This window comes from Triplophysa rosa, linkage group LG11 (assembly GCF_024868665.1).
Source record: "Triplophysa rosa linkage group LG11, Trosa_1v2, whole genome shotgun sequence".
In the NCBI taxonomy this organism is placed as follows: Eukaryota; Metazoa; Chordata; class Actinopteri; order Cypriniformes; family Nemacheilidae; genus Triplophysa; species Triplophysa rosa.
Genome location: NC_079900.1, coordinates 14,133,008 through 14,157,387, shown reverse-complemented (window position 1 = coordinate 14,157,387; position 24,380 = coordinate 14,133,008). Strand labels below are relative to the sequence as shown.

The 24,380-nt window shown below is 39.8% G+C and overlaps 1 protein-coding gene across 1 annotated transcript in view; it reads right to left on the bottom strand.

Annotated features, from left to right (window-relative positions):
- Positions 1 to 7,414: 7,414 nt before the first annotated feature.
- Positions 7,415 to 24,380, bottom strand: part of cacng3b (calcium channel, voltage-dependent, gamma subunit 3b) — a 30,839-nt gene continuing 13,873 nt past the window's right edge. Inside the window, exons 2-4 of the mRNA XM_057346924.1 lie at positions 23,124 to 23,207; positions 13,625 to 13,765; positions 7,415 to 12,894 (exon numbers count right to left, since the gene is read on the bottom strand). Of these exons, the coding sequence (XP_057202907.1) occupies positions 12,401 to 12,894; positions 13,625 to 13,765; positions 23,124 to 23,207 (719 nt within the window). The 3' untranslated portion in view covers positions 7,415 to 12,400. The remainder of the gene's footprint in view (positions 12,895 to 13,624; positions 13,766 to 23,123; positions 23,208 to 24,380) is intronic.

Below are 24,380 nucleotides of genomic sequence, written 5' to 3'. Positions count from 1 at the left end.
TTGCCCCATGGTAAACACCTGGGTAAAATTTCTATATTACCAGAATCTCCTTCTCACCTTTGGGAAGAGTACAGTTTTGCCTGTGGGTATCTATCTTAAAACTGCACTACATCAGATTTCAGGTTGAACATGATCAAAACTTCATTTTGCAACACATACATTAAAGGCGGGGTGTCCGATTTCTCTTAGCCATTGTTGATGTTGAAATCACCAAAACAAACACACCCCTACCCCCATCTTTCGCTTTCGTCAGCGCTCGGCTCGGCTAATGTCCGTCCTGTGCACTGTGCACCTTACTGCTGATTGGCTACAAGGTTGTTTTGGTACTCGGCCCAACTCAGTTGTCTAAAGCGTAATTCGGAAATCGGTTACCCCACCTTTAACCTCCAAACATTATAGACCGTTTCATCGGACGCATGCGCACCTGACCCCCAGTTAACTTCCAAAAAGTAACTGGCCCCCCAACCAGAATGGGATTTTAAAAAATATATATATATATTTTATATTAGAATAATAGTATTAATATTTATTAATTAAAATGTACATTATCGAAGCACTATGTAAAAAAACAACTTATAATGTATAATGTGTTATGTAGAGTACGATCTCAACCCCTCCTCTCTCGTTTAACCTGCGAAACCGCGACTAATGTCGTCTTTACACAGAAATTTAATCCGCCACAGAGACGCCTTAACTCGCCTGTGTAAAGACGCCTTAATATGTGCACGGCAGCTGCAGTACCACGTACGTGACGTCATGTTTGCTCCTGTTCAGTCAGCACGCATGAAAGGGGTAGAGGGTTGGAGACGAAACTCACAACCTAGTAAGTAAAACGTGGTTTATTGTATGATAAAACTTATTGTATCAAACTCTAATACGGGTTGGCTAACTGAGATTAAGCTAGTCGCTAAGGCATTGGATTTGAATTTTTCTGCTGCTCATACTCGCATTTTGATCGATCACTATATATGTTTGGTTATACTCCATCAGCTGATCTTTAAATTGTTGGATTTGCAGTTTTTGGCATCTATTACTATCATATTTTTTTATAGTCAAATATATGTAGAACAGTTAGCGAATTAGCATGTATCGATCAAACACTGAAAATATTAGTAAATTAAATTAGAAATGAAATCGTAAGACTAGTAATAACTTTATATGATCCCAGTAGTATTAATGGCAATGCCAAAACTCTTAACCATTAGGTTCAGGCATAATATTTTTTTTTAAATGTGCCACCCTAAGATTTGTACTGGCCCCTTTGTGCCACCCCATAAAAAAAATTCTGGGGGCGCCACTGGGTACCACCCCAGTGACAGCTTTTGTACTTTTTTTCTGAGAGTGTAGTTTGTAAAAATGCGTTACAGAAATAAATAGCTAAACCAATATGATTCCTGAAAACTGAGCATTTTATTACAGACTTATATTGTCTGAAAGGTGGGGAGCGGGATAACTTTCAGACATGATGTGTATTCCTGTGCTTTATCACACCTTGATAAATATGTCTGTGACAAACATGACAAGAGAAGCCATGAGGGGTCTCATATATATTCATACGCAGCCCAGTGAGTGCAGATGCCTTCAAGCTCTTTACAGTTGAGTGGGATGAAATAAAGCTTTGATTCATTGCCGTGTGCTATGTGTGTTGGCAGCTGACATTAACCCATACAGTGAATCATGCGTGTCAGTGTCACATTTCTCAGGGGCATCGGGCCCGTGAGAGAGAAACAGGAATATGCGGAGGGTAGTGACGGAGGGGCCTGGCCCCGCTGCTCTGGTTAGGATAGATGATGTGACAGAATAACATGAAGTGACAGCAATTTCAACAAACAGCAGAACTGTGGGAACAATACTTTTGGTGACATGGTTTACTGCGACCTTTCGTCAACAATAGGTATAGTTTGGCATGTCTGGTAAGTAATGTAGATAACACTTTATAGTATGTTTTTATTTGTTAACATCAGTAAATGCATTTTCTAACATGAACTAACAATGAGCAATAGTTTTTTCTTTGTTAAAGTCAATGCAATAACTGACAGAACTGACTGAAATTTGTTGTGAAATTTGCTTTGAAAGTTTGTAATTATGAAGCTGTTCTATTTTAATTAGTCTCACTGTGCATGTTGTGAAAAGGTACAGGCATCGGTATCGGCGAGCACCAGAAAAAAATATCGGTACTCGTACTCTGTCATTAAAAAATGGTATCGGTGCATACCTACTATAAATGAATATTAACATAAATTAGATCAAATATAAATAGTTATATTATTAGACACTAGCCAGACCAATAAACAAACACAGACCGGAAGTTAACTGCAGTCCAGGGGCGCACGTCCAATGAAACGGTCTATAAAGCAAAATACGTTTTTTATCTACTTGTAGGATATTTCTTATTATCTAATTCTATCCCAAAGAAATGAAATTGCAACCACTTTAACCTCCTTATACCCTGGAGATAATCTTGCTTGAGCTTGTGCTGGAAAGTTGTGTAAAAAGTTCTTTCGGGCACATGTTCATTTGTTGTATATTTGGAGTCTAAATCTTGTCATCATGCTCCTGAGACTTTGAGACATTGCTAACAGCCTTGGACAAGGCCACCGTCTCAGAAGGCAGATGAATTTTAACTAGAAAAACAAATTACTGCATCTAACTCGCCATGACACAGGCTGTTAAGTACTTGATTTAGTCTGTGTGGCAAACATATGACGCCTTAGTCTTGGTCTGTTCGTCTTCATTAGGACTTGTCAAAAAGAACTGATCATGTTCTATGAACTGTTTCATGTTTATTTTTTCACTGAAATATAATCGTTTCTTGTAATAATTGGCTTTGCATCTAAAAATATTTTCTCAGGTTTGTTTGTACATATCTTTTGTCGACGGGCCTTTGGGCGGCATATCACAGTGGGTTCGAATCTCAGGTGTATCAGTCAGATTTTTATCTTTGGTGGTTAGTTTAATGTGCAGTTTAGAAGTAACAGCTTAGTGCTCTGACAGTTTTTAACTTGGTTCAAGAAATTTAAAAGGATCAGAGAAGATGTTAATTGGGATATCAAAGTGAATGGGCTGTCCCCTGGTGTTTGGGAGAGAGCCAGCCAGATGTTAGGGTAGTAGGGTTTTCTTTCTGAGAGAAAGACCTTGACTTGTTTATACAGCCCAATAAACCTTGTTAAATGGGTTCAGTGAGTGCAGCGGGGAGCAGGATGAGTGATTGTGTGTGTATGTAAAGAGCACAGATTGGAAGAAAATTAGCCCTCTGTGTGAAACTCACTAGTCAGGCGCCTTTGAGCGCACTTATGTCTTCGCATATCTGATGCAGTCAATCTCACTCAGCAATCCACATACACACTCGCTCACCTGTGAGGTCTTTGAACCTGGTGTACGCAGCAGGGTAACAAGCCCAGGTGTCTCTGTCATCTGTCACGCTATAGCGACAGCTTGCTTGAGACTACTGGGTGGAGACAGATGCAAACTTTTTTCCTCATCCAGATGCTCTGTCAACTTTTCTGAATCTCTTTGACTTGGAAATACTATAAAGTTTTGGGGTCATGCAGTTTTGTTCCTGTGTGATCTGCTCATCTGATTAGAATTTTAGATTACGGCTAGAATGAATTATTTAGCATAGCAGGTTACGGTCAATGTACACAGACCTATTATCACAAGACATAAATGTATTCAAAATCAAAATGTTATTTTTTTAAACAAAATTAATCGTTTTTATTTTTAATTATTAGCTTGAGAAACACATTTGTGTATCTGGACTTTTACATCAAAGAGATCCACCCTTTAAAGGAATACAGTAGTTCACCCGAAAATTCTATCATCATTTACTCACCCGCTTGTCATTTCAAACCTGTATGACTTTCTTTCTTTTGCAGAACACAAATGAAGTTATTTTCTAAAATGTTAGTAACCTAACCACGGCGGAAACTTGCATTGCTATTGTGTCCATACAATAGAAATGAACTGAAAAAAAGGTTTATTGGAATTACTCATTTTAATCATGTACATCGGTTCCACATGATTTATTTAAGTTTTTTGACATCTTTTTTTTTTATTGCAAGAAAAGTCTTGTGAAACCGATGTACATGATTAAATCAAGAAATTCCAACAAACTTTTGTTTCTGTGGGTTCTGCTTTTGTTCAGTTACCAACATTCTTCAAAATATCTTCTTTTGTGTTCTGCAGAAGAAAGAGAGTCATGCAGGTTTCAAATGCCAAAAGGGTGAGTAAATGATGACAAAATTGTCATTTTTGGGTGAACTATCCCTTAAAGGATATTTTCCTTCAAACACTTAAATACAGCAGAGTTGGTAAATCACACCCATCTTTTTATTCTGGCTTTAACCCTGAACACATACTTAAGGAGGTCTTTATGCTCAATCACTTTTATCTCTAGCAGGAACCATTACAAGGAAGAACAATTTCACCCTGATTAAACACTTAGACTCTAAATTAACTGCTGCTAACCATCGAGGCGCTTGCGCTACGAACCGCAGAGAGAGCACTTTTCATCGGTGTCAAAACTTTCATAGCAAACTGTACTTAAGAGTCTGAGAAAATTCTGCATGTTTCTGAATACATTTGGTTCTCAGCAGTATCTTTGTTGTCGAAACCAAAATAACCGACTGGTGCTTTCCGATTCAATCACTTCAAATGTTTTACATTTCTAATGAGACTATTATCAAATTCAATTCTGATTGTACAATTAGCATGCCCACAAACTGGTGTAAATAATTAGATCTAAATGTAACAGTGTGCACGAGTGAGAAAGAGTGGAATTAAGTCTAAATTGAGCAAATTAGTCATTCACAAGGATCATCATGCATTCCAAATTGACCACCCAGTGAGATGTTCTGTAATTTGTTGTTTTGTTCCTATACGTCACCGTTTTATAAATATGTATGTACTTTTCTCAATGCATCGCACAGCACTCAGCAATTAGCTTTGTTTTCCTTGAATGCTGCGTAATTGTGTGTCTGGTATGCATGTCTTTGTTTCGTGCCGGTTGTTTGTGAAAGGAGTGAAAGCATGCACTTTGGCATCAGTCGAGTGAGTTTTCGTGAAGAATTCAACAACACGATTGTTGCCAGCATGTGTGTGATAATCGAAAAACCACATCTTGTCTGTTTTTTATTATTATCCCTCCAAAGTGTGCTGTCATTGCGCGCACTACATCGCTCCTGCGTCTATAAGCGGCTCTCGAGCCAGTGGCGCAGTCATTATCTGTTTACACCAATTGACTCTGCCATTTCCTCAGCTCCTTATCTCCCTCTGTAGCAATTCAAGCCAAGTGTGAATAAAATTATTCTGGTAGTTATGAATAGCTGCTCTGAATGTTGCCTTCGTACTAAAGGAAGCCAATTCGAACGAATTCGTGTTCAGCTGTTTCCCGCATTGCTGTCGTGAAGAAAATTAATAAATATATAAAAGTCTAGTAATGAGAAAATGAAATGTTACTCAACAGAAAGGTGTTTCAGCACACCAGCCGAAATGATGAAGTTATGAAGTGTCACTGTAAAGTCATCTGAGAGCCAAAGCTTCAGCCATTTGCCGTGATCAGATCATTCAGAAGTAATGGCTTCACTCCTCTCAAAAAATCATTCCTAAGCCGTTTCTCATTTCCTGTTAAGACAACACAGCAGACGGCTTTTATTCATAGATTGACTGCTGTCCCAATGATGGGGTGCATTGGCCTCTGTCTATGTGCACCGGTGTGTCCTACAGGGGGGAGCTGAAGATGTGATTGAGAAGGTCATGGTAAATCTGATCCCCCGCTCCTGTCAGGGCTGTGAAATAGTCTGGCTGGATTTGAGTCCCGGCTGTGGCTCAATCCTTTCACATTAATATATTTGGACAGGGTGGGAAGATAAGGCACGTTTTATCGGAAGAAGAGGGTAATTTAAAAATGTTGACACAGCAGCTCAGATTAGAATCTTGCCAGGCTGGATGGGGCCTGCATTGTCTCCGGTCTGCGATAAAAGGTGCTCTAATTTGTTGTATAATAAAGACTTCAAAAATAGCAGAATTATGTTCGGATACCTAAACGTTATGATTGCTTACGTGGGACATATTGAAGTTCTGTGGGAGACAACAGATTGGTTTAGTGTGCTATTAGGGGTCTTGTACTGCAAAAACTAACAAACTAATTATATGTGGTATTGTATGTTTGTATAAACACCACACAATGTGTCCAAAAAGTATTTTCACGTGATATTTCACAAAAACAAGAACACAAGAACCTTTAACATCTGAAGAAACTTTCAGTTTCACAAAAGGAAGAAAGAGATGGTTCTTTAAAGCAGGGGTTCCCAAACTTTTCAGCCCACGACCCCCAAAATAACAGTGCCAGTGACTCGAGACCCCACTATCCTCGGAGGTGGTTAAAGTATACAAACGTTGCGCGCAAATGCGCACATGCACCTACTCTACCCAAACGCGCATAGTGACATCACAAAATAGCACAGTCTAACATAATATTGTTTTATAGTTATTTACTCATTACTTTACTTGTTGTTATACATATGCTTATGTCTTTAATGTGACGTAATCGCCTCAGGGGTCATGATCGAGGGGGAGGAAATTCCTAAGGCTGGTGGCTTTTTATTTGCCTGGTTTTGTTTTTAACTTAACTAGTATTTTTATATTTTGTTACACTTATTGATTACATACACTATTTCTAATAAAGAAAAAGATTTCTGGAAATCATCTTGCGATCCTGCCCTCGCGTCCCCCACTTTGGGAACCCCTGCTTTAAAGAACCCTTGACTCAATGGTTCTTTGTAGAACCAAAAATGGCACCTTTATTTTTAAGAGTGTAGGTCATGTGTCACTTTGAGCATTGCACTAGAAATGGTGTGGGTTTGTGCAGGTTTAATCCCAGGTCAATTTGGATAAAAGCATCTGCCAAATGCATAAATGTAAAAAATTAATTGTTTATATAAATTAATGTAAATGTAACATATAGATGTGAATTGTTATTATTTTGCCTTCTGGGAAACTTATTTATATATATATATATATAAGTAAGCAAAAAAATAAGATATTTTAAAAAATATATAATAAATTTACACCTGACTTCAAAATAAATGGTGTTAGTTCGTATCTTTTGTAATATTTGTGTGTGAGTTTCTTAGTGTGAAAACATCATACTTTCACCATATAGGCACCACATGCTGAAATTCTTAAAACATAAAATCATAAAACATAAAATGTAGTTGATTGTCCAGGTAACATTATACAGTATTAAAATCACATATATGTCAACTTTTTAACTGGGTTATTTTGTAAATTCATTCATCATTCAGTTGTGGACTGAGGGTTAGTATGTAAACAATATGCGAAATAACTTGTTCAGGGCAGTACTAAATAAAAAAGAAATCTTTATTTTTAGAATTCCTTCTGGTTTTCTTACCTTCCAATACAGAAATAAACATATATATTAAAATGAGAGAGAGAGAGAGAGAGAGAGAGTGAGAGAGAGAGAGAATATAAAATTGTGGAGTGGTTTGTGGACTGCTTGTAATATTTCATATTTTAGACAACTTTCAGCCTTTAGCCTCTCTCTCTAAGCTGTGTTAGTGAGAGTTAAGATAGAGGAAGTGGATTAAAACATTGTTATGGTGAGGATGGCTGACTATCTCCAGACTCCGGCAGAGAGGAGCCAATCTGCAGCCTGCACTTGCTCTTGGAGATAACTCACCCAGTGAATCATCAAAGCCTGTTTAGAAAGCACACATCCAAAATTTCCTTCTTCCTTTTTAGCACAGAAATGAGGTTTTCATAAATCCTCTTGTTTTAATTTTCATCCATCAGTCTTGCCGGCGCTTAACACACGCTCAGGAAAACAACCACCTTTTCATGTTTTCAGATTGTGTCAGGTTAAAGGGCTCAAATGGGTAAGCGGGTGAGGAGGGAGGGAAAAGGGCAGCACCGGTTGAAAAACATGACCTTTCTGTGATAGTTATCTGCCTCGTGCGAGGTTGGAGCGAGATTGTGTGCGTGCCCGCGAGGAATAGCAATGCTTTTGTTGGTAATCTTTGCACGATCAACCTGTCCTGTTCTCTATGACTCAGATACCCCTGATCTCCAAAAGACACTCACTCAATACCGCCCGCATGGTTGCCCTCACTCATCCCGGAGAGGGACCAACCTCAAGGCCGAAACCTTTCAACCCAACCTTCCTGCAAAGGCCATCTCTTCTTTGCCAAAACTTAAACACAACCTCTGGAGAGACTCGCCTTAGGTCATTTTACTGACTAAAAAGTATCCACATATTCATATTCAGCCAGTTGCACACCTGGACTCCGTGAGATGATTATCACCGCAGACTTGTAACCGTTCAGATGCCTCACCTGTCTGGAGGTCCTCCGTGCTCCATTGTTGGTTCCAGCATTCGGCCTCAGATGTGATGTCTGAAGCTCTCACCCACACTGCCTCTCAAGCATCTCTGCCCTATTGAAGATGAAAAGGTGCAGCCTGGAGCTCATACGCCACGGACAGGGCTTCTATTGATTTTATAGCACAAGCTGCTGTTAAGCTGCGCTCTCTTTGGCATACTAAATTCCCTGCCCTTCTAGGGGGCCTTGATGAACTGCCCAGATTGCTCTCACTCATTCCTCTTGTCAGTAGCCCTTACAGATCTTGAGCTAGATGGATGTCTTACCTGTGCCATGTGTGTATGCGAAACAGAGTCGCTTATACCTTTTAGCTTTTCACCACCTCGTGTGATGATGAATAGCTTTTCTGAGAAACTTTTTCAAATCTTTTTCCAGAAATTGCAGACCGGATAAATCTCCTGCTGTGTAAAGATTGGCCATTTAGTGTGAATGCTGGGACATAAACCCGTCATTGCTCTCTTGATCAAGGTAGATATGAGTTAATAGGTGAACGATATGTGAGTTTAGGGACACGGTTGTTTTGCAAACACATTTAGAGGGTGGACCATCATTCTTTACAGTCAACATGAAATGGCATTCAACCCGTTTTACTTCTATAATATAACATACGGCTGAGTAAAAAGTAGGGCTGGGAGTCGTTTGAATTTTATTGATTCCGATTCCAATTCCGATTCTGCTATCGATTTCGATTCTTATCGATTCCCAGTTTCGATTCCACAGTTGAAGTAAAACATTTAGATATCAACCTGTATGGCAATTTAGCCTGCATATTTATAGCAGCAGATCACTCAACGCGTGTACTTTTCTGAAAATATGCACACAGGAATTGATAAGAGGAATTCAAATTTTAATCTCAAGTATCTGATTCCTAATCCTTTTGTTTCCGATCCGATTCCTAGCCTTTCGATTCCGATTGCAAATTGTAATTGATTTTCGATTCCCAACCCTAGTAAAAAGGATGTTTTTTTGGGAAAATAATGCACATTAATCATTGCAAATTGATTGGTTTGTTAAACTTGATCTTATTTAAATGACAGCTGCTTGGGGAAAGAAGAATTCGGCGGAAAGAGGTGGAGGAAAATACTGCATCTTGAAGAAACCATGTAATGACAACATCTATATTTATTATATTCACCAATGGATGATGTACAATAAGTCCAGGAACAAACATTAAGTAAATTGGGTCAATTTTAATTTCATGTTGACTTCATACACTTCCATTCAACAATGGTGGACATTGAAAGTCTTCATTTTGGATCAAAGCTGTGATTTACCATTGGCTTCATTTAAAATTTCCTGAATTCCTCTAAATGTGGCGGCTCATTTGCAAACACAGACGTACAGAAGTACAGTCTGTGACGTGAAGAAGTACAGACACAGACGTGCATCGTTGGCATTCTTAAAACTGACTTTATTTTCCTAAATTTTTAAATATTTTTCTAACTATTATCTTTATAGATGTAAACTACTGTATTTAAAAGGTGTGCTTTTTTCTACAGCATGTATCAAGCTGAAACTGCTGTTTTTGTTGAGAGGTCACGTACACAATGTCGCAGGCCTACGTGGTGAGTGACAGGGCCTAAGACTGTATGGATGTGACTGGCTGAGGAATAACAGTCCTGTTAAAGAGGAGTTGATGCAAGGCTGTGATATGGAGATGAAGGAGCAAGCGAGCGAAATAGAGAGAGAGAGGCCCGAAGATGGGCGCTCGGAGGAGGCAGAAGAGACAGGCACTAGGTGCTCTGAGAGCTGAAGGGTAGAACTGTTCAACTCACACCGGTGGAACTCCTTCAAATGTGAAACGTTTCATTTAGACCCCGAACAGCACAACGTCACAACATGGATCCAAACAAAGGCAACATTTACAGTTATATTCCCAGTGAGGCGGCTGATCGATATCTGGATTTATGTAAGCTGAATGAATAAAACTGCAGATGAGAGACTGGCTAGCGTGAATTTGGAGGCTAAAGTACATGCATGTACAATCTTAGGGGTTCTGAAATGAGGTGAACATCTGAAAAACTACATTGTTATAGATGTCCATGGTTAAAAAGTCAACGTCCATTTCTACCTAATTGACATGGGGATTAGCAATGGAAAAATATGCAAAGAAAAACTTACTGTATACAATATATCATTACATTTAGATGTTTTGCATACATGAATATGGCTAGGTACGCAAATGTTTTGCTATTTAAATATTTTAAGGGCAAATCTGTTTATTTCTATGTTGGCTAAACATCTTTAAAGCCCTTGTATGATTGTTGAAAACCAAAAGCCCTTGGAGTTTTTATTAATCAGTATAATGCTTATGATATTAACTAAGCAACTAAAGTTGTGTATATATTTATGTTTTATTATTTTTTTAGTATTTATTTGTAACTGTTGATGTACCATTAATTTAGAATGAAAAGTATATAAGAGTTTACTTACTACCATAAAGTCCTCTACTGGTTTTGTATGATATTCAATAGTGAAATTAATTTTGTGTTGACACTGGGACCCTACAGTCCCGTCAGCCCATACGAGCGTTATCTAATATGTGAATAGTGCTATCACTGCTCTGATTCATTAACAACGAACAGAAGCACATGGCAGTTAGTTCTCTTTGTTTTCGTTACGCCTGTTTTTATAAACCCTTGATGACCAGCTTTTTGGCAATTGTATGAACACTTCCTGCTTGTTTCTAAAAAATAGTTGAACTATACACAAATAGGAAATCCACATTTGGCAACCACCAGCTATTATGCTGCTGATATATGAAAAATCTACAGTAATAATGACAACAATATCAATATTAATAAGACTATGAGTTATCATCTGAAACAAGGGCCTCAAATGAACCTCTAACCGAGGAGGCTGTAAATCTCATTGTAAATCACAGTAAACTACATTTTTAAAATCTCAATAAAACAAATGTAATACCAAAACCTTTGGTGGGCTAAAAGATTATATTTAATAGCAAGCATTTAAACCCTGTTATAAAAGTTTATGCAGGGGATGTTTGGAATGGGAAGAATGGGACTAAACTTAAAAAAATATATATGCTGCGTCCCAATTCACATACTTGCCCTAATAGTAGTGTTTTTGTGATGGGCAGCAAGTACGTTTTAGTGCATTTAAGCATTTCTTCATGTAATGTTTACTGATTGTATGTCCTCCCTCTCACAGTGAGTTTGGCTTGTTTGAGTGTTTATGGATCTGCACTTTGCATTTTCACCAAGAACAGTAGACCGTAGAGATACTCATTTCAACATAATGCAATTGGTGACGTTCTAATTCTTGTTTCAAATACAATTAAAGACATACAGTATGCGAATTGGGACACAGGGCTGGTGTGAAAAGCATGCAGAGCCCAATGAACTAGCTCATGGGACTAAAGAACAGTGGAGGCCGAGGCAGCATCGCCCCCTGCAGGTGGGATGAATAGGGGTGATGGGGGCCCATGGTCGGGCATGGCGTGTGAATTGGCAACAAGTGGCACTAGGTGCGGGCTCAATGTCCAACCCAAGAGAGAAACCAACAATGTGTACAATCTTGTGAGTGTGAAGAGGCACTCACCAGCTATGGGCTACTGAGCTGTGCGTAAGGCGAATAGTGGGACAGCCTTTCGGTTCATCTGTCAAAATCATTACAATCCTCCCCCTTATAGGGCTTCACAGTTTCACTGGGCTACCTTGAGCATTTCAGCAATTCCAATTGCAGTACTCGAACAAATAACATTGAAAAGAGGACTAGCATTCTACTCGAGTAGCCCTTAGGGGGAGGGAGGTGTGTGACTAGATTCTGCGTGAAAGGACAGAAACATTGACTGAAATGAGGATTAAAAGGAAGCACCAATGATCTAACAATTACCATCTATATTTATATATACTGTTATAGAAAGCGGGTTAAAGCCCTGCAGGCCTTCAGTGAATTCTTCCTGCCGGGCCAACTAGTTTTAACGTCTCGGCCGTGGCACTTCCTCTGTGCTTATTTGTAGATTCCCGACATCTTCGTCTCGTTCAGACTGGAGTGGTCCTCCTGTTGGCCGCATCTTTGAAGTCCTTGGCGTTGGAGTTGTGAGCCTGCAAAAACTCCCTCTCAGAGTTGAGCAAGGCACCCATTGCAGCCTTGGAAGGATCCCTGGAAAGGGTGTACATCGAGATGTCTGCCGCTGCGGGGCCCGTGTACCCGCTCTTGCCCATGGGCGAAGCGTCACGGGAGGCCGGCTCGCTGGAGCGGCAGCTGGAGCGCCTGCGGAACCGGTACCGGTAGCTGGGGATGCGACTGAAGGCCGACTTCTTGATCAGCTCGGTGCGGGACTTGGCACGCAGCTTCCGGTGCTTTTCGATGAACATGTGCACGGCGAGCACGCCCACCATCTCGGCCATGATGAAGGACAGGGCGCCAAAATAGAATGACCAGCCGTATGAGTAGCTCTTCTTCGAGTCGCTCTGGCCCGGGTCACCCGAATTGGCAGATATGTACACGATGATTCCGATGATGTTACTTAGACCTGCGTGCAGGAGAGAGAGGAGACGAGAGAGAAAGAAAGAAAGAGGTAGTGCTCAGCACGCAGCTGAGGCGCATCATTCCGTATCATTACACAAGAATGCATCACTTATCAGCCGTGCGGAACAAAAGATAAAAAGAACAATTGAAACATTTTAATTAGCTTTTTATCATCTTCGCAATATTGAAGGGTAAATAATTACCAGTTTGGTATTGAATATTTAGATCATTACTGATGGGATGAGACAATTCAAACTGTGTGTACAAAGTGACAATCACTCATTGGATGTGAGTTTGCCATGATCATGGAGTTTGATTCATCATTCAATTCAATTGTAACACGTGGACCTCTGCTCATTTGTGTGCTCATAAGCGCCTAATGGGGTCCTTCTCTAAATATTTGATCAACACGCAGTTCTGTTTGAGGATTCCCTTCTGTCACCCTTTTTCGGGCCAGAACTGCAGCAGTGGGTCAATATGTTGGCCTGCTGTTTGTTTACACTGCTCTAGTTGGCCCATCCATTTCCTTTGTCAATAATCAGAGTTAATCTGTGAAGTCAACACGGAGCTGCAGTGTATAGGAAGGGCGACATCGTAACCTGTGTGTGAACTAATCCATTCTCAACATGCTGTGTTCTAAAACCAACAGCCGGGTGTGGAAACTTCCGGACGCTACACAGAAACACTCAAAAAGACAAAAGTATGCTAAGGTCAGGGTAGATACAGCATCTTACCAGCAGAGACAAAGAAGATTCCAGCACTGAGAATGACGTTGTGTCGGCTTCTGTAAAACTCACTGGCAGCCACACACAAACCTCCCATGAACAGTAGTCCAACACTCATGATGGGGAAGATGCTAGATGCTCTCACAGCTCCTAAGGGACAAATGCACACAATAGTGTCATTATATACAGTACAGAGGGCATCTTATTGCAAACACAGGCATAAAACATATTTATGCAAATTAACTTATTTGCATTTTGTGCTATTAGTTTATATTTAAAGTCGGCATGAAAGTTGCGATTCTAATGCAGAGAAGAGATGCTGTTCAGAGGGAAGTTAATATTTTTGATGAAAGATTATGAAGGCACAAGTTAATGAATTAAAAATAAAGACTTGCACAGATAAATCATTTATAATTAACTCTGCGATATTACATAAATATAAGAATTGGCATGATGTCATGGTGACTTTAAATGGATTATGTGTCCTAAAAGCTGATTGGTCGATGCTCAAATTAACAATATAAAAAAGTAGGAAAATGTAAATGAGAAATGAGATGTGAATATATTCAAAAAGCACAGCTTCGCGTTCCCTATTGCTTATATATATATACTGTATATATATATATATAATCACCAATGATTCGCAGTTTAAAGAGATACTCAACCCAAAAATGAAAACATGAATTATTTGTTGAACACAAAGAAAGATATTTGAAAATAAAATGTTAGCAACTAAACTTTCTGGGACATTGACTACCATGGTATGAAAAATGAAAATGTTAGTCAAAGGTGATAACATTTACATTTATTCATTTAGCAGACGCTTTTATCCAAAGCGACGTACAGAGAGTTCAGGGAGCAATAAGCGATATGTCATACAGGAGCAATAATACAATAAGTGCTAATACAAAGTTACTAGTTTCAACAAAAGCCAGAACAATACCTGTTGAGAGAAAGAGAAAGGGTTAGTGTTTTTTTTTTCATCTTGCTGTCAAGTATTTACAGAAGAGATGGGTTTTAAGCAGTTTTTTGAATGTTGTGAGAGATGTGGTTGACCGGACTGAGTTAGGAAGAATGTTCCACCAGGAAGGAGTTGTGAAGGAGAATGATCGGGAAAGCGGTTTACTGCCCTTATGAGAAGGCAATACAAGACGTCGCTCATTTGCTGAACGCAGGGTTCTTGATGGAGTGTAGGAGGGTGTGAAAGTATGCCGGTGCAGATCCAGAAGAACTGTTTGCCTGTCTAAATTCTTCAAAATGTCTCATTTTGTATTCAATAGAATTTTCATTTTTGGGTGAACTATCCCTTTAAAGTGGTTTTTTGTTGGCACGAATCATATACACATCAGTTTGAATGTGTGGTATAAAACGAACTTTTATCTCATCAAGAGAACCATACAGAGATATTTTGACTATAATAAATCAGCGTCTGAAGGCTCAATCCCGAGTGAGCGATCTAAAGTAACTCTACAGAAAGAAAATTTCCTTGAGGTGCTGTGTTCAGTTAAGTCTTCACAGATTTCAGCACGGCACCAGACAGCATCTGTCCAAAATGCCTTCCTTCCAATTATTTGTGTAGAGTTCAGATGCAGAGAATGCAGTTCACATGGGGCTACTCAACCTGAATCCCTCATTCCCTTCACTGTGCCTTCAGACCAAGCTTGATCAGCCTCTTCTGAAACAGGATAAAAGCTAAAGGAGGCATCTGAGAGTGTCAGGATCAATGTCAATCGCCCAGTTGACTTCTCTTATCAGCATGCTGTTGGTATGCATACTGCAACCTTACAGCATTTGCCCTTCTGAGCCGCTCTCTTCTAAGAAACTAACATTTTGGCACAAGAGGGGCACTTACGTTTACAGATAAAATAGCAGCATGTGATTGGGGTTCACGGGTCTGAGAATGTGTCCGCTTTTTCTAATCTGAAGTTAACCTATAAAAACGAGAATTTTGTGGCTTTTAGTCTGTGTGTTAGTTTTGAGGCCATCCTCAACAGATGTCAGTTACAGTTTTTATTTTAAAGGCATAACAAAAATCCATGAAAGTATATAGATTTTTAGAAAAAATACTCGCTTAAATGATAATGCCCCTGCCAATATGACCTGCTGCTAAATTTAAGGTTTCAAAAATGATATCAACACACAAACTGTAATGGAAGAATGATTTCATGGGGTAACTATAGATAACTATAGGTATTAAACACTGATAACCATCAAAAGTATCTGTTTGATTCACCAATGGCAGATATTTAGGACATTTTGGGGGGAAATAATCTGTTTTACAATTCAGTTTGAGCTCGCTAGTGTTGCAGAAATGAAACCCATAAGCTAAAAACCATTAGCTGTTCCCAATAAAAAACCAACACAATTACAGGTATGGACCTTGGACATTAAGGTAAACTAATTATGCGAAATCATGTAAGATCGTGCACATAAACACATTTCTTTATAAATATAAAGACTGCGCCCTATGGCTTTATTGGCTTTCTTCCAATGCAGAACAAATGTCATCCTCTTTCTCTGATTCATTCTCTCCCGTCATTTCTCATTCTCCTGGGTGGATCAGCAGTCTCTCATGGCACACCTCATTAATATATTGGTGCCCAGGGGAAGACAAAATACTCCTCCATCATCCAATTTTCTTGCCATCCTTGAAAAATGGATCAGTGGCCGAGCCGTGCTTAATTACAGCTGGAAACGGGTGATATTTATTGAGGATGACTGTATGGAGTGTTAGTATGCAACTAAAGGGATGACATCAAAGTCCTTGATGGCTTCAGGTGAAGTGTGAGGCTGACAGGTGAGATCTCTATGGAGTAAGACCTTCACGGGGTGGCTGGGTTCTGAAACATTTACAATTGTCTTGCTCGGCTGAAGCTTTAAGCTTGTAAATTAGATGGATGGGCTTTTTCAGACTCACTAAAGTTGCATGCACAAGTTGCAGAAGGCTGCGAATGCATTTGGCAGATGCTTTTATCAATAGCGACTTACAGGGATATATGTAAACATTAAAGGAAAATATTATTTAAATATACAGTATATTATTCTATAGATTTATATAAATGTTATTTATAGTGTATGATTTATATGCGTAATTAAACCTAAAACTAAATCTTTCAATTATTAAAAAAATGATTTCAAATTGCAATATTTATTGTATAGACCAAACAACAATGCACTAGCTGGTTTGTCAAATCTCTCTGCACCTGCTGACAAACTGACAAATCATGCTATTTTATGAGTCTGAAATATGCAGTCCTCACTAGACTACATTACTAAATCAGCTCGACAATATCTTACGTGAGCTATCAAGTTGCCACATATTTTTATACACATTAACCTTAGTAAAGTAAATGGAAGTAAATGGAGGATGCTTGGAGGATGGCGCCTGTGTCTACGGCATGCCGTCTGCTGCTCTCATGTTTGGTCAACAGCGCTACTAGTTAAATGCCAAGCACTTTTTAGATATGACCATCATGCACTTATGGATATTTGCCAGAGTATGGCGTTCTCTGGATTGGACCTCTATTCCTGGGATTTCGATCGCTCTGATGACAACGCGGAGGAGGCTTTCCTTAAGATGATCCTGCTTTCGATCCGGCGGTCGCCTGCCTATCTCCCGCAGAGGAAACGAAGGAGAAAGCGAGGCTGCCGGGGAGGGATCTACGTGAAGCTAAAGGCTCTCAGACGGGCTGGTGGTCCCACAGACCCTCTCCACGATAAGGCTTCTGGCGGCCCTGCAGCTTTATGCCCGGCAGTCTTGGCCTATCGGTGGCTTTGTCCGGTCTTTCCTCCCCGCTCGTGCCCGGTGCGGCGTTAGCCGCCTCCATCAGGCTGTTTCTCATGGGAATCTGCGCTTACTTGAAAGAGCGCCCCCCGTTCAAGCGATCAGTTCCCCGAGGATGGCTCTACTCAATGCCTGGTCAGTGGTGAACAAGACTTTCTTATAGAATGATTTTTTCACATCCCAGAACTTGGACTTTGTTTATTACGGAATCCTGGATAAAGGTTGGGGATCTTACTCCATTCTCTGAGTTGATTCCAGCGGATTGTATATTTTTTAATTCCCCTCGTCCGAGTGGGCGCGGTGGCGGGATTTTGACAATTTTAAAGAATTCATTAGCGGCACACTGCAAATTACTCTCGATTCTGGCTTTCGAGAGCTTCGAAGCTCAGTTTTTTCATCTGATTGGAATGGCCCGGTGTGCGTGGGAGTTGTTTACCTGCCTCCCCACACCAATAAGGACTTTATACAGCATTTTACTGAACTGATCGGCCACATCACCACTAAGTACGATCGTTTTTTACTGTTGGGCGATTTTAACTTCCATGTTTGCTGCTCATCAAATTCGCTATCTCTTCACTTTCTTAATTTAATTACTGATTTTAATTTATCACAGTGGATTAAAGATCCCACACGTATCCAGGGTCATACTCTGGATCTGGTCCTTTCACTAGGGCTCGATGTGTCTGACATTCTACTCTCCGACTTTTTGATTTCTGGTCATAAGCCTATTTTATTCAAATTGATGCTCCCAGCTCCCCGTCACCCTTCTAACCCATGTCCCACCCTGGCCCGATCGTACCCCCCTCAATTTAGCTCAATCTTTAACTCGTGCTTTGTTGAACGCTGCTCACATCTCCATCTTGACGATCCATTACCGGACCTGGATGCCAACCAACATCTTAGCCTTTTATACTCTGCCTGGCTTGAGGTAGCAAATGTGACTGCCCCCTTCAAGCCCCTTAAACATAAATCCAAATCCGCTCATTGGCAAACTGCGGATACTCATCTTTTAAGACAATCCTGTAGAAAGGCTGAACGGAAATGACAAAAAGACAAACTGTATAGCTCCCTTCTGTTGTTTAGAAACTCTCTGGTTACATATCAAACTGCAGCTAAAGCTGCAAAAGCTGTTTATTTTTCTAACATAATCGAAAATAACCATGCTAGACCTAAGGTTTTATTTTCGATCATTCAATCTGTCATAAACCCTGTTGATAATACCATTCCTGGTGCTTCTGATGCCCTTTGCGAAGGCTTTCTTAGTTATTTTACAGACAAAATCTATAGTCTAAGACTAAGCATCTCCCCCACCTCCACACTAGTTGACACTCCAATACTGTTATCCGCCTCCAGTTGCCTAAAGGAATTTGAGCCTATTAACATTGAGGTTCTGAGAGAGGTGATTGATGGACTCAAACCATCCTTCTGCCCTAGTGATATCATTCACCCTCCATATCTAAAATTAATTACGAATTCGATTGGCCCAGGGTTACTGTCACTTATCAATAAGTGTCTTCAGTCGGGCTTTGTTCCCAATGACCTCAAAGTGGCGTTAGTCACACCCTTACTTAAGAAGCCTTCACTAGACCCTTCTGTTTTTAAAAACTTTCGCCCAATCTCTGTGTTGCCTTTTATTTCTTAAGTGCTGGAGAAAACTGTGTTAAATCAACTTCATTGTTATTTGTCTGACAATTGTATCTACGAGGTATTTCAATCTGGTTTTAAGACTGCCCACAGTACCGAGTCGGCCTTGTTGAGAGTTTTAAACGATATATACCTCGCTACTGAATCCAGTCACCCTAGTTCTTTTAGACTTATCGGCGGCATTCGTTACTATTGACCACTCTCTCTTAATTTCAAGATTAGATCAGTCAGTGGGCATTAAAGACAAGGCCCTACTTTGGTTCAAGTCTTACCTGTCGAATCGTAAATTTCGAGTGAAGCTGGGTAATTTCTCCTCCTCTCTTGCTCCGCTGACTTGCGGCCTTCCTCAAGGCTCTATTCTTTCTCCTTCTCTCTTTTCAATTTATATGCTACCCCTGGGTTTAATTTTACGGAAATATGGTGTGTCTTTCCACTTTTATGCGGATGACACCCAAATTTATCTTCCTATCAACCATAAAAACCCCACTGCGATCACTTCGCTTCTCCAATGTTTTGAGGAGGTGAAATCCTGGCTGATCCAAAACTTTCTCTTCTTAAATACAGATAAGACTGAGTTCATTGTATTCGGCCCAAATGTTAACTATTCGATGAATTGTCCAGAGCTAGATTGCTTCTCCTCAATTAGATCATCTCAGGTACGAAACCGCAACGTCCTCATCGACCAGCATTTAAAATTTGACAAACAGATTTCTGCCGTTATTGGCTCAAGCTTCCACCAGCTACGCCTCTTATCGAAGATCGAAAACTTCCTTAACCCTAAAGCCTTAGAAATGGCCGTTCATGCTTTTGTGACATCTCGGCTAGATTACTGCAATTCCCTCTATTGTGGTATCTCTAAATCACATCTAGCTCGCTTGCAGCTTGTTCAAAATGCTGCGGTCAGGCTTCTTGTCGGATGTAACAAATTTGAGCACATCACTCCTAAGCTTAGAGCCTTACACTGGCTGCCTGTCCTTCAGAGAATTGACTTTAAGATTCTCCTATTTGTTTACAAATCCTTGAATAATTTTTCCCCAGTTTACCTTGCTTAACTACTCCATAGTTACATCCCTACTAGATGCCTGCGGTCAGGTGCCCAGGCTCTACTGGTTGTTCCCCAGGCAAGGCTAAAAAGAAGAGGGGAGCGCGCGTTTGCAGTGACCGGGCCCCGTCTCTGGAACTCTCTCCCCTTAGAGATCAGATTGGCACCCTCTGTGGCTATTTTTAAATCTCGGTTAAAATCTCATTTGTTCGCCTTAGCTTTTTAGGTTATGGACTATGGACACTCGGTTTTTAGGTTTTATGGTTTTCATTTTTTTTTATTCCTATTCTTAGTGTGTGTGTGTTATGTTCGATGCTTTGTCTGTGAAGCACCTTGGTCAGTCTAGTGGCTGTTGAAAGGTGCTATACAAATAAAATGAACTTGAACTTGATCTTAAACTAAAAGGAGGGCTAACAAAGCACATGGCAGGCTGTGAAATGCCCATCTGGATGTGAAAACCAAAACCCTGCAAGCACGTTACAACAGAGGATTCAAATGAATAACAAAGACAATTGAGCAATGTCCATGAGGGGAGACAGAAATCTCAAGGGTAATAGAAGTGCTTTATGAAAGAGAAAGACAGAGAGACTGATAAAGAGCAAGAGAGGAGAAATAAAACAGTACGTCTGTACTTATCCAGTGTTATTTTGTCTAAATAGCGCGACAGACATGATGCATTGTGTATACCCATTAGATGTACTTTGTGATGCATGAAAAAGTGTGGAATGTCGGACATGCACTCAACATTCACAGCTTTCCGTGTGTACTGTCAGAAAAAGTATAAAACGGTGGAACTTTTTTGTACTTCTACAGTACAAAACATAAAGGGGAGGTTTCCCGGACAGGGATTATCTTAAACCAGGACTAGGCCTTGGTCAAATTAGGATATTTAAGTTATTTTTAAAAACATATGTTACAAAAAAAGATTACCGGTGGGCATCTTGAGACAAAACAATCCCACTGATATAGTTTGAGTTATGTGAGTGCAAGTTTTTTTCGATTAAGACAACGCTAACTTTTAAATTAGTCTGGGACAAGGCTTAAACCCTGTCTGGGAAACTGCCACAAAATGTTATACCGTTTTGGGTGCACAGTTGTACCCCAAGGACCTATTGTGTACCTTTAAAGATACAGTTAAATGTTTTGTTCCCCTAGGAACAAAATTATACATTCACAGTACATTTTTTTTAAAGTGTGTAGTGTAGGCTATTTGGTAAGATATAATGATACCATTACTGCACTTTTCATACACTAGGTAGCCGAGTACATATTTGCGTAGTGTACTATTTGGGACGTACCCCATTATTTTGACTGGGAAGGAAAGGCATAAGATTACACTCTTTCCCGATCTGCTCACAAAGTGTTTATTTGCAGTGCTCATGAATGCATTTCACTGCAATCCTTATCTGACTGACAATTCAATGGCAATATAAACATTTTTACAGAGTACTGAATGAAGCTACCGCGCAGAGCTTTAAACCATGCCTCTGGGCTTCTGTTTACACAGTCTTCAGTTTCTTGGTGGGATGTCTGTACAGTCAGCATGCTGACACAGATTGTGTTGTCTTCATCTATTCAAGATATCTATTGTAAATAGTTATTGGCAGAAACTGTGTTTGCAGTGTTTGAGACTCACAGTCTCCAAGAAAGGTCATTATTTACCCACCCTCATGTCCTGTAACCTGTATGCTATTATTGTTTGCGTGTAAAACAAATAACACATTTCTGTGTTCACAAAGCACATCCATACAGCAGTTCATAGTGAATGTTTATCAAGCACTATAACAAAACACTCAAAACAATCCATATGACTTATACATGATTTTTAATGGACCACAAAACCAGTCTTGAGTAGCCCGGGTAGGCTATATTTGTAGAAATAGCCAACAATACATTGTATGGTTCGAAACGATTGACTTTTCTTTTATGCCAAAAATCATTATGACATTAATATTAGATATTTTGTAAATTTCCCACGGTTAATATCAAAACTATTTTTGGGAGTGGATGCAGCAAAGTCACGAACAAAAATGGCTGGAAACATGCCTACAACTGCTGCCCGCTTTTTGAGATTTACTGACTCAAGTTTGATATCTACATGTATGCAAAGCTTAGAATTTCTGCTTTCGGGTTCATCTACTTTCCACAACTTCATTACAGCAGTAAGCCAATAGAGAGCCTTCAAACAAACCTGTTTCTTCTTAGCAACTGCCTGCTACAGGGCCTCTGATGGACAACTTTAAAGGCGATTTTATCAATATTTTGATTTTTGCACCCTTGGATTCCAGAGTTTCAAATAATTGTTACTCTGCCAAATATTGTACTATCCTAACAAATCATACATCAATGAAAGCTTATTTATTCAGCTTCAGATGATGTATAAATCTTAATTTGGATAAATCGACCCTTACGACTGGTTTTGTGGTCCAGGGTCCCATATGACTGATTTTTTTGGGTTAACGATTCCTTTTATGTGCAACTGCATGCAATGCATATGCATTGCTGCATGAGAGTTGCATAATCAAAGGCATCTGCTGGGTGTCTCATTATAAATGAGATAATTCACACAAACAAACAAAAACATACAAGGAGATAATAAACACGCCAAGAATATGTATGAATTTGCACAGTGGAGCTGGTTAAAAAAGATGTCACTTAAACAGTACAACCAAATGGCTAGAACAGTGGCTTTTGGGTAAGCATGATTTATCATGAAGCATAAACTATGACATGCTTGAGTGCGTGCATCTACTTTGTTCAGCTCCAGTCACCAAGCAATTTTAAGACACGCTGCTCCTAATCTATAAAATGGCCAAATGTGTAGAGGTCATTGCTAAAACTGAGGAAACCCAGCAGGACTAAACGAGAAAATCATTCTGACCAATACGAGCTTTTTCTATGCATATCATCACTGTCTGGGTGGATGTGTGATGGTTAAGATGTGTGTGCAGATGAAAGCCGTGGGGGGGTTGTGTGTGTTAGGCGTGAATATGTGGTGGGTTTCAGATCTCCGATGCGCGTTGTTTCAACAGACTTACGTAGTAAATATTCCGCTGCATCCTGTTCGTAATCTGCATCTTCGGGAAAGTGGTCAATCTTCTTACATACACCTCGAAATGTTCCTGCAGCCATGAAGAAGAGAAAGAGAGGCCGTTAGGCTGTATTTCTCTGTGTGCGTGTTAAACAGCAGCATTTATAAATACTACAGGAATCCATTTTCTGGTGTAAGTGTGAACAGTGAACGTGTCTTAGTGAGTTTACTTTATGGTGATTTCTTATGCATTTATCAGGTCAATGAGGACGGCCCTGGTAAGCTGCTTGAGTGTGTGTGTGTGTGTGTGTGTGTGTGTGTGTGCGTGTGTGTGTGCGCGTGTCTGTGCATGTGTGTGAGTGTGTGCGTATGCATGCCGTCTTGTGCGTTCGCTGACAACCCCTGTTCACTCGGCTGTGCACGCTCAAGATGACAAATGAACAAAAATAACACTTCTGCCCTAGGGCGTAACATGTGACTGGCTAATGAAGAGGTTTATCGTAGCAAATACATGCGCATGCTGTCACATTCTCCACTATATTAAAGGAAGAGCCATACACGCTTTGTTTGTGTCTTAAATTATTTCTTTGAGGAATTCGGATGCATCAACTACTATATAGCTTATAAACTCACTTTCAAGTCAATCCAAACCTGTATTCATTAAAAACACTCAAATGTAATGATTTAATAAATGGCTGGATGGGTGGTGATAATTCAACCAAAAATTTCCTTTAAAGGGATAGTTCCCCTAAAAAGGAAAATTCTTACTCAACCCATTGTTTTTTAAACCTGTAAGACTTTCTTTCTTGGGCAGAACACAAAAGAAGATATTATGAAGAAAGTTGGTAACCGTACACCCATTCACTTCAATTGTATGATGCAAGTGAATGGGTGCCAGTTTAACAACATTCTTCAAAATATCTTCTTTTTTGTTCTGCCTAAGAAAGAAAGTCTTACAGGTTTGAAATGATAACAGGGTGAGTAAATGATGAGAGAATTTTCTTTTTTGGCTGAACTAAAATGGGCGACCTCATGTATACTCTTCTCTTAGTAGTAGTAGTGTGTGGAGATTGTATGTAGGCCATTCAGAGGTTGGTCATCACATTTGAAGAAACCTCACTGACCCACATCATAGCTTTTTTTTTTACGTTTGTCCGTAAGTGTGTTTGTGTGTCTGTGTGATGAGAGAGAAGCCGTCTCTGTGGTGCACGATGACAACTCAGAATGATTCAGAGTGAATCATGGCATTCGGGCTTCTTCAGAA